This window comes from Poecilia reticulata, chromosome 17, assembly GCF_904066995.2.
Source record: "Poecilia reticulata chromosome 17, P_reticulata-male-v2, whole genome shotgun sequence".
Taxonomy (NCBI): Eukaryota; Metazoa; Chordata; class Actinopteri; order Cyprinodontiformes; family Poeciliidae; genus Poecilia; species Poecilia reticulata.
The window spans coordinates 11,104,934-11,120,019 of NC_088846.1; the positions used below are offsets into that span (position 1 = coordinate 11,104,934).

At 42.5% G+C, this 15,086-nt stretch overlaps 1 protein-coding gene across 2 annotated transcripts in view; it reads left to right on the forward strand.

The window, feature by feature from the left end:
• chd7 (chromodomain helicase DNA binding protein 7) overlaps positions 1–15,086 on the forward strand; it is a 90,291-nt gene that overhangs the window by 18,920 nt on the left and 56,285 nt on the right. For both annotated transcript variants that reach the window (XM_081598313.1, XM_081598311.1), the window contains exons 2-3: positions 6,774–8,304; positions 9,856–10,190. In XM_081598313.1, coding sequence (XP_081454439.1) covers positions 6,870–8,304; positions 9,856–10,190 — 1,770 coding nt within the window. In that variant the 5' untranslated portion in view covers positions 6,774–6,869. The remainder of the gene's footprint in view (positions 1–6,773; positions 8,305–9,855; positions 10,191–15,086) is intronic.

The following is a 15,086-nucleotide window of genomic DNA, read 5'->3' on the forward strand; positions in this document are numbered from 1 at the left end:
GCAGAGGTAGAAAGTCTGCGCTTCCTCATCTTGAGCTGTGGCTTCGAGATAAATCTACAACGGGTCCAGGTTGGCTGGCAGCGCTGAAGCAGAAAGTTAGGTCAGATTAGAAAAATGTTTTTTTTTTTTTTTTTTTTTCCCCTGCGGTGGTCAGATCGGACGTGACGTAGCATCGCCTCGACCCGTCCACACGTGTGCTTTCGGCAGGTGGAGCAGAGGGAAGCACTTTAAATGCTTCATCCTCTGAGGTTTTGCATCTGAACTGGCACGTTGACCAGTCACTTAATTCCCTGTGCAATGACAGCCGGGCCTCGATGCCAAGGTGTGCACGTGTTTGCATGTTTCTGTTTACTGCAAAAAAAAAAAAAAAAGAGACGAGAGCTGAAGTTTAATCTAAGGTGGTGGAGGATGTGGTAAAGAAAACAAATCAAAAAGGGAGGCGAGGGCTCGTCTCTTTTTTTTGTTTTTCTGTCTTTTTTTTCTTTTTTTTTTTCTTCGTGGCCAAACTAAGTTTCACAGAGGAACTGACGACCAACTCCAGAAACAATGACATTCATGCGAGCAATTATTGATGCAAGCTCTGTCCAGGCTGCAGTTGAGCTTTATCCTCATGGGCACGCTAGCAGGTCAGACAAAAACACGAGGAACCTCAGCAAGAGCCACTAATCTCTTGCTTTCCTTCTTTTAACTAAAGCTGTGGTCTGATTAAATCATTCATTGCACTTGTATGTGCACACACACACACACATGCACGCACTGCAGCCTCCGAGTGCTTGTATAGCTACATTTATCTTTTATTGTATAATTCATGGTCTAAAGTAGTGTGCTTCTGACACAGCTGACAGGAAATCGGTTGCCTTCATAGTAGCTTGCTGCAAAGGATGTGAAATTACACTCAATTACTCTCACCTGCCGCACACACAGACACGTGGTGAAACTTTTCTTGTCCTTCCTGTAGTGATTGAATTGCAAGAAAACAGCCTTTCAGCCGCAGTGCACACCATAATCTAGCTGTGCACACCACTCCAACAGCTGATGCTCTGCTTGAACTTTGAGTTGCTGTCGGAAAGTTTTTTTTATTTAAAAAAAATAAATAAATTAAAACTGCCAAAGTATTTTTAACCTTTTAAGAGACACTATTTTAAATGGTCAGTGTAGTTTTGTGTAGTTTTTGTAAGCTCTTATAATTACAAGCGGTATTTTTGATGGAAAACATGAAACGGTGACATGCCAAAGTGTCTTGCCCTTGGGCTAGTTAGTGTTTTTTTTTCCCCATTGTTGAAGACTTAAATTTGTATTGGATAAAATTTTAAGGGAATGGTTTTCATTAAGGGTTCACTGTGCTGCTACTCACCTTGCAAGTACTGTAATTCACAATAGAAAGTTAGTTGAGATTTCTTTTGGAGAGACTGACACCTTTTGGTTTTCATTTCTTTCTTCAGCTCTGTATGAAATTAAGCAGTTACGTTACATCATTTACTGTCCATTACATTTGTGATTGTTATATTTTTGGCATGCAGCTTATTTGAATCCTGATAAGGCAGCATTTCTGCTTTCACTTCACTTTAACCAGCGTTGATTGTGTGATCTTGCTGAAGCCTTGCCATTGTTGGCATGATGGGAACCACCATGCTACACATGGGTGCAAATGACCAGCAGAGAATCTTATTCATCAGAAAGGGGGAATGACACAGTCATGGCAGGGAAAAATCTCAGACGGTGTACTTACTTATTTAGATCTCCCTAGTCTGCTAAGTTTGACGTTGTTGCATCAAGCAGTCAAGCTCACCTCTGCAGATTAGATCTCAGGACCTTTTCTACCAAGGCTTTTGCACTAATCTACTTTTTAAAAAGAAAGGTTCATAGCTTCATATTTTGCTCAAATTCTCCAGTTTTTGCTTAATTTCTTTTGTACAAATCCAACAAGCCCAAACCTATATCTTGACTCTCATTTTAAAGTAATTAAGTCTGCCTTTACTCTGATTCTATGGTAAACATGTAGGAACTGGTTTGTGAATTTAGTTCATGTTGAATATAGGACTTTATTCAAATGTTGACTCTCTAGTATCGTGGTTTGCTGCTGAGGTGAAAGTAAAGTTGATCAGCGTTGTACGTTCTTAGTCTTTGCACAGACTTGTTCTATTTACAGCCTTATTTATTATTATACTTTCCATGCAATCGAGTCTCCGTATTATCCTAAGCAGTATGCTTTTATAGTTTCAACAAAATATTTTCCATTTTAAATAATTGCTTTAGGAATGAGCGTCTGTTAGTTTAATGTCAAAACTTGGTTAAAAATGTATGTAATTATGCAGTGATCGAATCTGCCCTTGTACAAAGAACTTAAACCTGTTGGTGCCTGTCTCACATCTAACGCGTTTCTCCCAGCTGAGCATTTGACCCAGCACTATGAGCCCAAAGCATAGATGGAATAGCTATACAGGAGAAGCCCTTCGTAATGGAGGTTTGTTGGAACAATTCTGGAGTCGACCTGATGACTCGGCAATGAGAAACTTCCCACATACCTGAGACGGTGGCCTCAGTACAGGAACACATTGTGACTGATGGATCACCATGTTGTTGGGTTACTTTTTCTGTTGGTAATCTGTTGAGCAAATCGAGGCCCAAATACCACGAACGAAATAAAAAGATGAATATTGTGTAAGTATATGATCAGTGACATTTTTCTCATCTTCTTTTGGTAGTACTGGCCTTTATTGACATATACTAAGCAGGCAATGAGCTGAGATAGAAGGGGGAAGACACTATAGCCTAACTTTTTCCTTTTTTTTTTTTTTTTTACTCCTTTATTCAAGAGCCTCTTCCACACCTGTAGGCTGGATTAAAGATCCCCCCCTCCCTCTGACTCTCTAAGTGAGGTGGTCACAGGTCCATATCAGCTGACTCGTATTTGGGCAATCCAGTTTTGTGGGTCAAAGGGGGGGATGTAGCGATGATGACGTGTTGTTTGTGCGACTAACTAACGTTAGAATTAAAAACGAGACTCTAATATCATTTCAGATGAGAATGGCAAGAATGTGAGATGCATCATAAAATTTTAAAGCTCCCACTCAGCCAGTAACGGGAAGGCTAAACTGAGTTTGTTCATCAACATCTATACCATGTCGTTCAGGGCTCGTACTGATGATGATCAATCTATGACATTTAGCATTTTGGACAATGCCATCATTCCATTGAGTCTTTGCTGCCACGATACTCTGTCCAACTGGCTAAACTATTACATTATGTAAAATGCAAGTTCATATATTATCCAACAATTATCATACTCCAAATAGTCCTTTATGGCATCAGTACTTCATGCTGATACAGCAATGACGATATATCCACGATATGTTCATCCAGAACTGCAGGCTTCATTTTTCAAAATTCACAGCTTCGTGGAATGTCTCTGTATTGACTGCTTTGATGGAAATGTTTTGTGAAAGAGGCTACTATCACCATAACTTTGTCAACTTTGGTACCAGAGCGTTTCCCAAACCTGGCTGTCGGTGACCACTATCCTTCATGCTTTAGATATATCCTTATTCCACCTTACCATATTCCAGTGATGGCATGACTATTGAAGGGCAGCAGAAGCCTGTTAATCACCCATTCACTTAAGTCAGGTGTGCGAGGAGACGCTGAAAACTTTCAGGACAGTGATTCATGATGAGCAGTGTTGGGAATCAATGCTCTACCACGATTCTTTTTTATTTTGGCTATAAAAAAAAAGAACAAAAACCTAAGAACCATTGCTCTTGTTTATTAAATAGATGCATTGTAATTACTTTATGGTTGTATTTTTATCTTTAAAAATGTCTCTGGTTAGCTGTAAAACCTGTTGATTTTCCAGTTACAGGTTTGACTCTGCAACCTGGATCTTGGAGAAAAATGTTCATTTTGGATAAAATCATTTGAGCCTAAAAACATTAACATCTATATTGTGCTATTTGCACAATGTACAGTTGTGATATTATCTTGCCATGTCAATATTGGTCCCAGTTGACCCACATTCTCCACATATTTGATCCCATCACTTTCTGTGAGCTTTAGCATCCCACTCACCATTATCTACATTATGTATTTTGGTTTTATGGTTGAACCAGACATAGAATTGAAGTGCAGAGTCGGAATGCTAGACACTTGATATCTTGTTGACATCCAGATCTTGCGTCTAAATATTCCTTTGTGATATTGATATTGTGCACATTAATTTTGCAGTAGCATTTCCTAAGTTACTGTAAACACTATTGTCTGGTGTCCATAATTTGATGAAATAAATATGGAGATAAAAAACTGGTACGGGCCACTCCCCAGTCCTCCGCCATTCTTTTCCTAGCCATCATCTTATGCACACATACAGAAAAATTATTCGGTTCAACTTGACCTGATACTGCCACATGTTGGAAAGCATTTCACAAAAACTAAAATCAACGCCGTATATGAAAGAGTCTGCCATTTTTTTTTTTTTTTCCCTGCCAGATTGAGCTTGTCCTTCTTCCAACCAAAATAAAACTTGTTGAATGTCGGATTTACTACACTTTAGAATTCGGAAAGGACTTGTGCATTCGGGTTAGTGAAGCTTTCTTTTGAAGCAATGTCAAATATATAACTGTGCGTGTCTTTGGATATCTTTCAGTTACTGAGCATATGAAATCAAACGGGGCTTGTTTTGGGTTCATGAAGTAATGCTGTAAAAGACTTGTTCATCCTGTTTACACAACAGAAGTAAAAGCTCATACCTGGCACTGTAAAATCCTCAAGGAGAATCTTGTTTTTTTTTCTTTTACTCTGACTTCTCAGACTGATGTAATGTAGCTTACTGAATTAGCCTTTTTGAACGTATAAATGAGTTGAAAGAGTAAAGGTACTCTAAAGTATGTCTGACTTGCAGTTATATTAACTGCTTTCTATTAAATTTCAAGCATTATTGAAGTAGTGACATTAATTAAACATTTAATAGCATCAGGTTTCTTCCTTTGTCTTAGCAAATTGAGAGATTTTGCATTGTTGTTGAGCACCTTTTTATTTTTTGGCCAATTCAAACATTAAAATATGTCAGCAGACATGAGAGATGAGCTTAGCTGTTAGCTTCCTGCTAGCTCTTCTCTAAAACAGCTGCCTTAGAATTACTCTGTGCTGCTGCTGCTGCAACACATAATGTGAGAGAATGGATTTTGCACGGGGGCATAATTACATTCAGGCACATTATATTTATCGATAAGGGAAACTTTACTAATGTTTGCCCACTCTGTTTGGGGAAATAATGAGGGTTTGGTCCCTGATACCTGCTGCGCTCTGTAATGAACCCATAAGTGGCTGAGGGGAAAAAAATGGTGGGTGGGAGGGAAGAATTGTGGAGGAAGAAAGAAACGAGGTGCAAGGGGGAGGGAAACCGTAGCAGCGGTACAAGTTGGCTCGGGTGTTGTTTTTACACCGCATAGAAGCAACAAGCAAACCTCCCCCCACCTCCTCCCTGTCCTGCTCTCCACTACTCAAACTCACTGATGCATGCTTCAATCCACCTACCCTCGCCCTCTCGCTCACGCAGAATGGGATGTTGCGTGGGCTACCGAATTAGTAGGATGACAATTAAATTCATATCGGTCGTTCTAATTTTAACACGGCTCGTTTTTCACCAACGTATACGTCCCGAGTGCGTTTTCCTGTTTGCTCTCTAGGAGAAGTGGGGGTCTTAAACCTAAAAAGAACAAAAGCAAGCAGGTGGTTAGTTCCTGTTGTCTTGAAACATCTGCCTGAGTAGTTATTGAATGGGCTGCCATGCGAGTAACTAAGTAGTGACTGACTGGTTTACGTAAAGTCTGTCTGCCCCGGTGGCTGGCTGATTCCTGGCTGGATGGCAGCTGCTGCTGTTCAAACAGAGCTGCATCTGCTCGGCCCTTTGTTCTAACGCACACTGATAAAAAAAAAAGAAACACACACTCGGTGACTCCAAGTGTGTGTTGGCAAAGAAAAGAAGTTCCTTTGTTTAGTTGTGAATTGGAGCTTGGGGGGCAGGGTGCGGGGGACGCTAATGCGAAATGAGTCTCTTTCCTGGTGTGGAGGTTAGTTTTTTTGTCTCCCCCCTGTTGTTGTGGTTACATATAATTAAGTTTGGTCATCTTTGAAACTTCTAGGGTTGGAAAAATTAGAAAGTGTTCAGAGTGAATTCTTTAAAATACCCCGTAAGTCAACCTTATTAGAGTACATTTCAGCAGTAAGGCAGTTCAGAGTGCTTTACGCCATTAAAAGATAATACTTCACCAAATGATCAAAGAAGCAGTGAACATTTTGTCAAATCATCATCAAATATATTGATATGTTACTATGATTCGAAAGCAACTCTAAACATTTGTTCGTTTAAAGGAACTCAGTGTTTTGGCTGTTTTTGCAGTTTTCTGGAAGTTTGTTGAAGATTTCAGGAGCATAGAAACTGAATGCTGCAACTCCATGTTTGTTTTCATGTAAGGAAAGTGATTTAGAGAAATGCTACACTGTCAATTTTAATTTCAAATGTAAAACACGATTTGATTTTATTTAAGATCATTTTAGTCATGCTGCAAAACTTTTGGCAAAGTAGCAATATTTACCAAAACTGCTTTAATTAGTCTGTGAAAGATCAGAGCAAAGGAAATGGCTGGATTTCCTTTGATGGGCTCTGATTGGTAATCGGCAGGTGAAATGCCAAAAAACACAAAGCGAAAACCTACAGCTACACTTTGCCGTTATGAATATTTCCACTAACGTCTTATTTTCTCTTTCTGTTTCTCCAGGAACCTTAATGAGGACGATGGAGTGGAACGCTTCAAATTAGTGGTTAGCTCTTCACTTCACAGCACACCTCCCATCTGTGGGCCCACCACCCAGCCATGGCGGACCCAGGGATGTTGAGCCTCTTTGGTGACGATGCAGGGTTGTTCTCGGACGAATTGGATAGTTTGGGAGACTGCTTCCCCCCGCAGTCAGCGGCTGGCCCAGCCAACCCACTCGCCCCGCCCACAAACCCGTCTCTGAACCACGAGCACCAGGGAACCAGGGCTTACCACCAAGGGATGCTTCACGGCACCGGGGCCGGACCGGGGCAGTCCAAACTGGGGCAGATGTATGAGCACAGCCCGTATACAGGCTACGATCAAGCGGGTGCCCCCGGAGGACGGATGATGGCCCAGAACGGTCCCAGCCAGGGCTCGCCGAATGTGAACACGGCCATGAACGGCATGACCTCCCACTACCACAACAACCCAGCTAACTCTAGCAACACTCACCACGGGTACCAGGGCGATGCTGGGGCAGCAGGAGGAGGCGGGGGCGGAGTTTGGGGCCCACAGCAGCAGAGCAGATCTGTGTATCAGCAAGCTTCAGCACCATCAGGGGCTGGTCCCAACCAGATGGGAAGCTACCAAATGTCTCAAGGCAACTACGCTGGCATGCAGGGTCCTCCTACATCCGGTGCAGCGCGCATGAATCAACACTACCCTTCACAGAGCATGGCCCCTGTTCCAGCTCAGGACCCATCTCACTACTTAGGACATGTTGGGATGGGTGGGGTCCAGATGAGACAGCCTCAGCCACAGCCCCAGAACTATCCCAACATGGGCCACGCACCTCGATACCCACACTCCCCTTCTAGACAACCTCCACACCAGCACCAACAGGGCATGGCACCGTTCGGGGGTGCTCAGTACCCTGGCTATCAGCCCCAGTATGCTGCCATGGGGCCTGGGATGGGCCAGGGGGCTAATGCTAACGTCAGCGCTAACACCAGCCAGGCCATGGGAGCGGGGCAGCTGGGCCAGAGGTTCAACCAGGGAGTGAGCTCAGCACCGGGGCAACAGGGACAACGATACCCCTCTGTTCCACCCCACCAGCCGCACTCTGCCTCAATGCAGCAGCAGGCAGGGCAGCAAGGCCAGCCTATGCACCCCCTAAACCACCCTCCGAATCTTCCCCAACCTCCAAACCAACCCCAGTCCCACCATACCGCCCCAGCTCAGGGATCTTACCCCTCCCCGTCGTCTATGTCCCCAATGCGGGTTCTGGGAACCCCGACTCCTCCTCCCCAGCAAGGAAGACCCCCCAGCGCAGGACTAGCCGGGCCTGCGGATGTCGCAGGATACACAGCAATGCATTCTCCGCCCAGCGCTATGGCCCATGCACAGAGAACTCCCCAGACCTCTCTATCTGCAGCACACCCACAACACCAGCAGCCCCACAACATGCCTCCCAGTGCAGGGCAAATTTATCCTGGCATGGGGCCTCAGCGTGGACCACAAATCGGGCCGACTCGGCTCCAGCAACCACAAGGTAAGCAGCCGTCAAACTTCATATTTACACTCATGCACCAACTGTAGAGTCTAAATACAAAACAAGGCTGGTGAAGTTTCTTTTTATTAAACAGATGGTTGAGAACATTTGGCACCATGTTGGTTCCGGTGAGAGTTTCTGTTCACGCTCATTTTATTAAGGTGGTGGAAATAAGGAGACATTGCTGGTATATTTAGAAACGACGCACAGATTTAATGGATTAACTTTTTTTTTTTCTTCCCCAAAGCTCAGTGCTCTGATCAAAGAGTCAGAAGGTGCTATATTTTGGGGAGTTGTGGGATCTTGCTTAGGATCAAAGATGAGGCTTGTAGAAATTTTACAAGATTGCATGTTTTCTTCCAACTTTTCCCCAATGTTTCCTGTATTCTTTGCAGATTCTTTAACTGGTTATATTTTTAAGTCATTGAAATATATAATTTTCTTTTTATATATGTGTCCGTTCCAGGACAGAAGGGAGAAAAGACCAAGACAGGACGAATTACAGTCTGACCATACACACATAAAACCTGCTTTATAAGAGGAAAAAAAGTCTGTCCTTTACAGACAAACTTTGCTGCCTCAGTGACACAGAAGTCCTTAAAAGTGCTCAAAAAGAGACGATAGCCTTAATTTTCAGGTATTCTGTGAGGGTAACCTAGCTCTTCATGGCGCTTTGGTGCAGAAACCAAGGAAACATGTTTGAGCCGATGACAAATTTCCTTGCAGATTAAAATATGAATGGATAAGTCTAACCATAAAACACAAATCTATAGTGATATTTGTGTCTTTTGAAACTTGTAATGAATCTTAAACTTCCATGATATACAATAGCGGTTTTAGGAAGAAAGATGCATATAAACCACATTGTAACAAGTAAAGGTTTAAATGTAGCTGCAACAAGAAAAAAAAAGAAAGTTTCTACTGGGATACGAACTCTTAAAATTAGTTTTTCCTCTTCTTTTTTCCCCATAAACAAGGGGTTTTATTTTAATGGACCAAGAGAACATCTTGGGACCACAGAATCTAACCTTATTTTGACTTTTTGATTAATGTAGATATGATTATTTGAAATGCATTGATATATTGCAATGTATCAATGCCTCGTTATGTAAGTTGACAAAACAGTCTAACAACGGTTTAAATCTCAAAACTTTGAGTCTTTAATCGTATCCCCAATTCCAGCAAAGAAGTAAATTTTTCTCCATCAAGTCTGAAGAATTGAATAAAATAAAAAAATGTATATCTGTTAAAGATTTTTCATCTGCATCTTAGTCCAAAATCTAGACTTTTTTGCCAGAAAGAAAGCCCAGAAATTTGCAGTAGGAGACAAATTCAACATTTAAACCAGTGACAGAATATGACCCAGATTTTGTCTGGATGCTGTCCAAAGGTTAACTGTGTCATCAGAATAAAAATGAAACGTTTTACTGGAACCATTCCTGTTGAGAGATAATAAATGGGAGTGGTACTAAGACTGAGCCCTGAGGAACTCCTATAACTGTATTGCTGTCACCACTATAATAATCCATCATCTTTTGTTTCTCTTTCCAGGGCCTCATGAAGCCTCAGTCAGCCAGGGGGGGGACCAGCGCCTGCTCCAGGCCCAACAGCAGGCCTCTCGAGGTGGGCAGCCCATGCCGTCTGCTCCTATGGGGTTCCAGGGTCCGCCTATTGGTCAACACGGAGCGCCTGCCCCTAACCAGGGCTTAGCTCCACCTGCCCAGAACACTCAGACGCAGCACACGCATCTGCCCCCACACCCCCACCACCTGCAAAGCACGCCCCCTCCTCCCAGCCAGGCCTCCCACCCATGGGCACCTCAGCCATCTGCCCCCCACCCACTCTCCTCACCCCCTCTTACCCCACAGAAAGTGCCTCACATACAGGTGAGTCTCCATCAAACGAACGCTTTGATGTGGTAGCGAAGCTGCGAGTGTGAGAGAGATCAAGACTATGCGCATTTGTTTTTGTGTGTGGGTGTTTTTCATGTGAATGTTTATTTTTCATGTGGGTGGGGAAATTGTGTGTATGTTTTTGGAGTCTAAGAGAAGTGTGTGCGCATGTTCATAAACGTGTGTGTGTGTGTCTGCGTGTGTGTGTGTGTGTGTGTGTGTGTACACATGACATTTGAGAACGCAGCGGTGTATCGGGTACTGGATCATTGGGGTTTTGTGTGTGTTTTTGCCCTTTGTGTGTGCCGGTGTCTGCCCTGTGTGTGGTTGTATTTCCGTGTGTGTGTATGGGGGGGGGAAATGGATTCTTGCAGCTGTTTGCTTCCTGTGAGCTGCATATCCTGAGACACGTGTGCAACACACACATGCACACAGGCACGCGCACAGAGGCGCCACCAGAATAATCTCTCCTCGCTCTTGGTCCCACTCTTCCCCCCTCCCCACCTTGTATAGAGGAAACCTCCCTTCCTGTCTCCCCCCCTTCCCCGTCTCCTCTCTTTCCGCTCTCTCTCCACTTGTCTGTCTTTCTCACTGTTTGTCTTATCCACTTCAGGGATATCATCACTGACCTAATGCTGTGTAGTGAGAAGTACAGAGAGATGGGCAGAAAAGGCAGATGGTTTATAAGATGAAATAAATGTCTGGTAAGATTTTAGAAGGTTGTAAAATTGGCTGTGAAACTGAGGTGAAAGAGTGGAACAACTTGATTTCACTGCTGGAAATCTTCTCCAGCAACCAGGGCAGCTTTCTGGGGGCATTCTCCTCTTACAGGAACCAGGACCAGTAGTAGAAATGTATCCCAGACTCCTGCTCTGGTTGGGTGATAATAGTAGAAGTAGTTTTATTTATATAGCACTTTTTTTTTTAATCAACAAGGCAGATCAAAGTGCTAGTACTTTTCGTATCTTCATATGAAGGGTGTAAATTGGCCTTCTCCCTGTTTAACGTTGTTGAAGATTCATATTTCACATTGATTTCAAATTGTATAACAGGATTATTTGGTGTGTTTTTTTTCCTTACCAACCTGCACACCCAGTAACTTATGTTAAATATCACAGCTTTAGGGCAATTACATTCAAATACCTTAAAGAAGCAGCTAACCTTGGTGTATTTATGTATTCAACATAAACACAGTTAAACTTACATTATCTCTCTCTTCCGTACATTGAAAACAGCATTAAGATTTCCTATTTTCTCAGTCTGTAGCGGCCTTCTTTAGCATTTAAATCACAACTGCTACCAAGGAATCCTATTAATGCTGTTGGTCTGACTTCACTGTTTTCACTGTAAATCTGCAGTTTTAACAGATTTGCATCCTATAATAGCTGTAGTTCATCTCATATGTATTAAGTTGTTGAAGTTGCAACATACTTTCGCAGGAGGAATGTGATCATCTCACCATTAGTTGTAGTTTCCATAAACAGCCAGATTTTGGACGTCACTTTGAAATATGCACACTTGGTGAAATGGAAACTTCAGAGACACGGGGTCCCAAAAGTCTTTAAAGTTCTTAAATTTGTTTATCTTAAAATGTCTTCAATCCACATTGAAAGAGCAAGTTTGCCTTAAATAGTATCACCTTCCTAAAATTATGTCCTAAGACTTTTATTGCCAAGTCATTTTGGCAAAATGAAACTCGTCACCTCTTTTTTTTTTTTTTATCATTTCTGTATTGCAGCAGATCCTTAAATTTTGTCAAGACGGGACTATTTAATCTGATGTATTCTATGGGATTTTGTTCACTCTTGGGACTTTTCTGTCAGGCAAAACTTTGAGTCACACTCATTGCATTCTGTGACTCGAGAGGGCTGAAGCTACCGCTAACATACCTCACTAGCCGTCTAAGTTTTTTGTATGGGAAAGATCAAATTTATCGTCACTGGGCTGGATGACATTTGTACATTTCTGAGGAGATATAGGTCTTGAATTTTATTCATAATGATCTTATGAAATCTTGCATATAAATTGTTGAAACATGCAGAATCTGACAGATTCGCTTCCATGGGGAAAATATTTTGGGGAAGACACAGTGCATCTGATGAGGAGCACAGGATCCTTAGAAAAAGAGAGGAGGGCTGGTGGGGAGAAGTTCTCATTTCCAATAGTCACATTTGTGTGTTGGAGTCGCCCGCGTCACGTGCCCCTCGCCTTCCATTAGCTTGTTTTGTTGCTCAAAGCCCCCTTTCTCCACTGACCCATTCATACACAATAGCAGCCCTGTGGCCACACAAACACAGAGCTAGTCCCCTCTTTCTCTTCCCTCTGCTTCCCTACCCTCGCCTAGCGCTCCCCATCTCCAAGACGGCGTTTGCCGCGTTCTGTGGTTGACATTTCAGCCGTCACACTTAATTTATCCAGGACTCCTGACCTAGATGCCAGGTTGACTGGTGAGCCCCACTTCTCGCCTGGGCGAACCGCGTGCTCCGTCCCGACTTAAGCTGCCGTCCCCCGCTTCCCCTGTTGACACACACACATACACACACAAGCATTGATAGTGTGGTCCAGAATAGGATGGTGAATTGCCTTGAGAAATAGGAGAGCCTCACTAGAGGAGTTGAGGAGGGGGTGTGTGTGGCACAGAAAGGGAGTTCATCTCATGATGCACTTGTTAGAAAGAGCTACACACACACGCACACACCAAACTGGTCGGTCAGTCAGTCAGTCAGTCAGTCATGATGACTGCATGTCTGGTACTCTAAGCTCCATCTGTTCACTAAGCATGGTTATTACACACGCACACACACACATACGCACACGGGCCTTCGTCAGCATCTCAAGGTCACAGCTCAGGCAGAATGCTGTGCTGTGACCTTTATTCTACAACTCGCACACACATACACACACAATGTTGCGTGCAGCACTCCGATTGACATATAACATGCTTGTCTCGCCCCTCCCCCCCTACTCATCTCACAGTCAGAGAGCTGTTATGCTATTTAGCTCGCTAAGATTCTCCAGCTTCATGCAAACGCTTTTCCGCGTTCAGGCACATCTTGTTCTGATTTTCTGTTTTTCTCAAATTAATTTAGTCATTCTGCTAGTTTTGTTGAGCGTTTCGGCAAGTTAAAGCAAATTGTGCTCTGGATTCCTCCTACTGTCTGTGTTCTCTCTAAATGTCATGTTTGCTCTTTCTAAAACAATGTGTTCAACAAAAATAAATGGCTCTGAATATCCGCAGTAGATCGCTTTAACTGAATCTTGTTATGAGGTGCACTTGAGCAGCTGGACACAAAATTTCCAATTTCATCATGTTTTTGTTTGTAATTTTAGATCAACTGCTAGGCTAGGGGGGGAGCTTTAATATGTATTGAACAGGAAGTGCAGTGAAGTGGACGGAGCACTACCTAGAATTTATTTATTTTTTTCCCCCCAACATACGTATTGGTCAGCCGCACATAATGTTTTAATAAAAAATATTGGAAGCTTCTGATTGCTATTTATTCTGTAAACATATGGCTCGCTTTATTTTTCCGGCTGGTAAAACATTCGGAGGTCAAATCTTCAAAAAGGAAAGAACAACTGCAGAGACATTCAACCAATCAAGTTTAAACTTTGCCATAAATGTAGATCATCAAAATTAGTGTTGCAGCCAGTCTACGTCTTTACATCTTGTAACTAGCGGTGCCTGACAACCCTTTTAAACAGCTTGCAAGCTTGTGTGCGTTACAAGTCCTCTGCAGGATTGAAGTGTTTAACCCACATTTGGGGCATGAATCTAACTTAATGATGGGGTGTGTGAGATTTTCAGTGAGGCATCCCCTCCTTTACATCTCTAGGTGATGGTTATAATTAACAATTTATACCTGGATGGCAAAGCCTGTGTCATCTGCCCACTAACGTCTGCTAGGTTATTGCTTGCAGCCCAGACCGCACTGACTGCAGTGATAATACTCCCTTTCAAATTGTGCCACTTAACATTCCCCACAGAAACTTTGGGGTAAGATCATGACTGTTGTTTTTTTTCCTTTTCTTTACTTTTCGTAGTTCAAGTTTAAATCAGCTAATTAACAGAGCACACTTCACCGGGTTTACATTTGCTCCACTGATACTGCTTGGTTTCTAGTGATGATGCATATTTTCATTAAATACAGCTAGGACAGGTTTTCTGGTTTCACCCGTTAGGATAATTCATACCTTGGGGAAAACAAGAACCCAGAACTTCAAAAATACTGAGAAATTACTTTTTTCCCTCTTTTCTTTCTTCTACTTTGAGGAGAAAGCATATAATTCAGTGCATTACTGCCTCTTAAGACGCTGTAGCAAAAAACTGCAAATATATCAGTGAGTACTATTGGACAACAAATCAAGAAAAAACGGGATGAATAGAGATACATGCATGGGTCCTATCGGTTCATCTGCTTTCAAGCATCCCATCAGCATGAGGCTGAACAGTCTGAGCAAACTTTTAATGATCAAATCCATACTAGATGATTCTACAAACTGGTTTCAATACACAATTTGAAGTTTTAACCATTTATTTGTAAAAACAAACAATATATCCCCCAATATTATATCTTGTGAGCAGAAGATGCCGTTAAAGCACTATTAATATTAGCAATTGTATGTGTTTTTGTGATAAACTTCCCTTTGTGTTTCTACAAATTGAATGCATCGTGTAATTAACCTGTAAACACAACAATGCTTCTCCATGCCGTCGATAGCCATTCTTAAAAGTGCTGTAGTTTGTATGAAGAGCTTAGTACTTACACCAGGTGTTTACTCCTCTAGACTGCCGCCGCTAGTCTAGAGGAGCTTTGTATGAGCAGGGATTAAAGCTGTCAAAGGAGAATCGAGGATTCCCAAAACATGGATGAATGGGTCTAAGCAGCA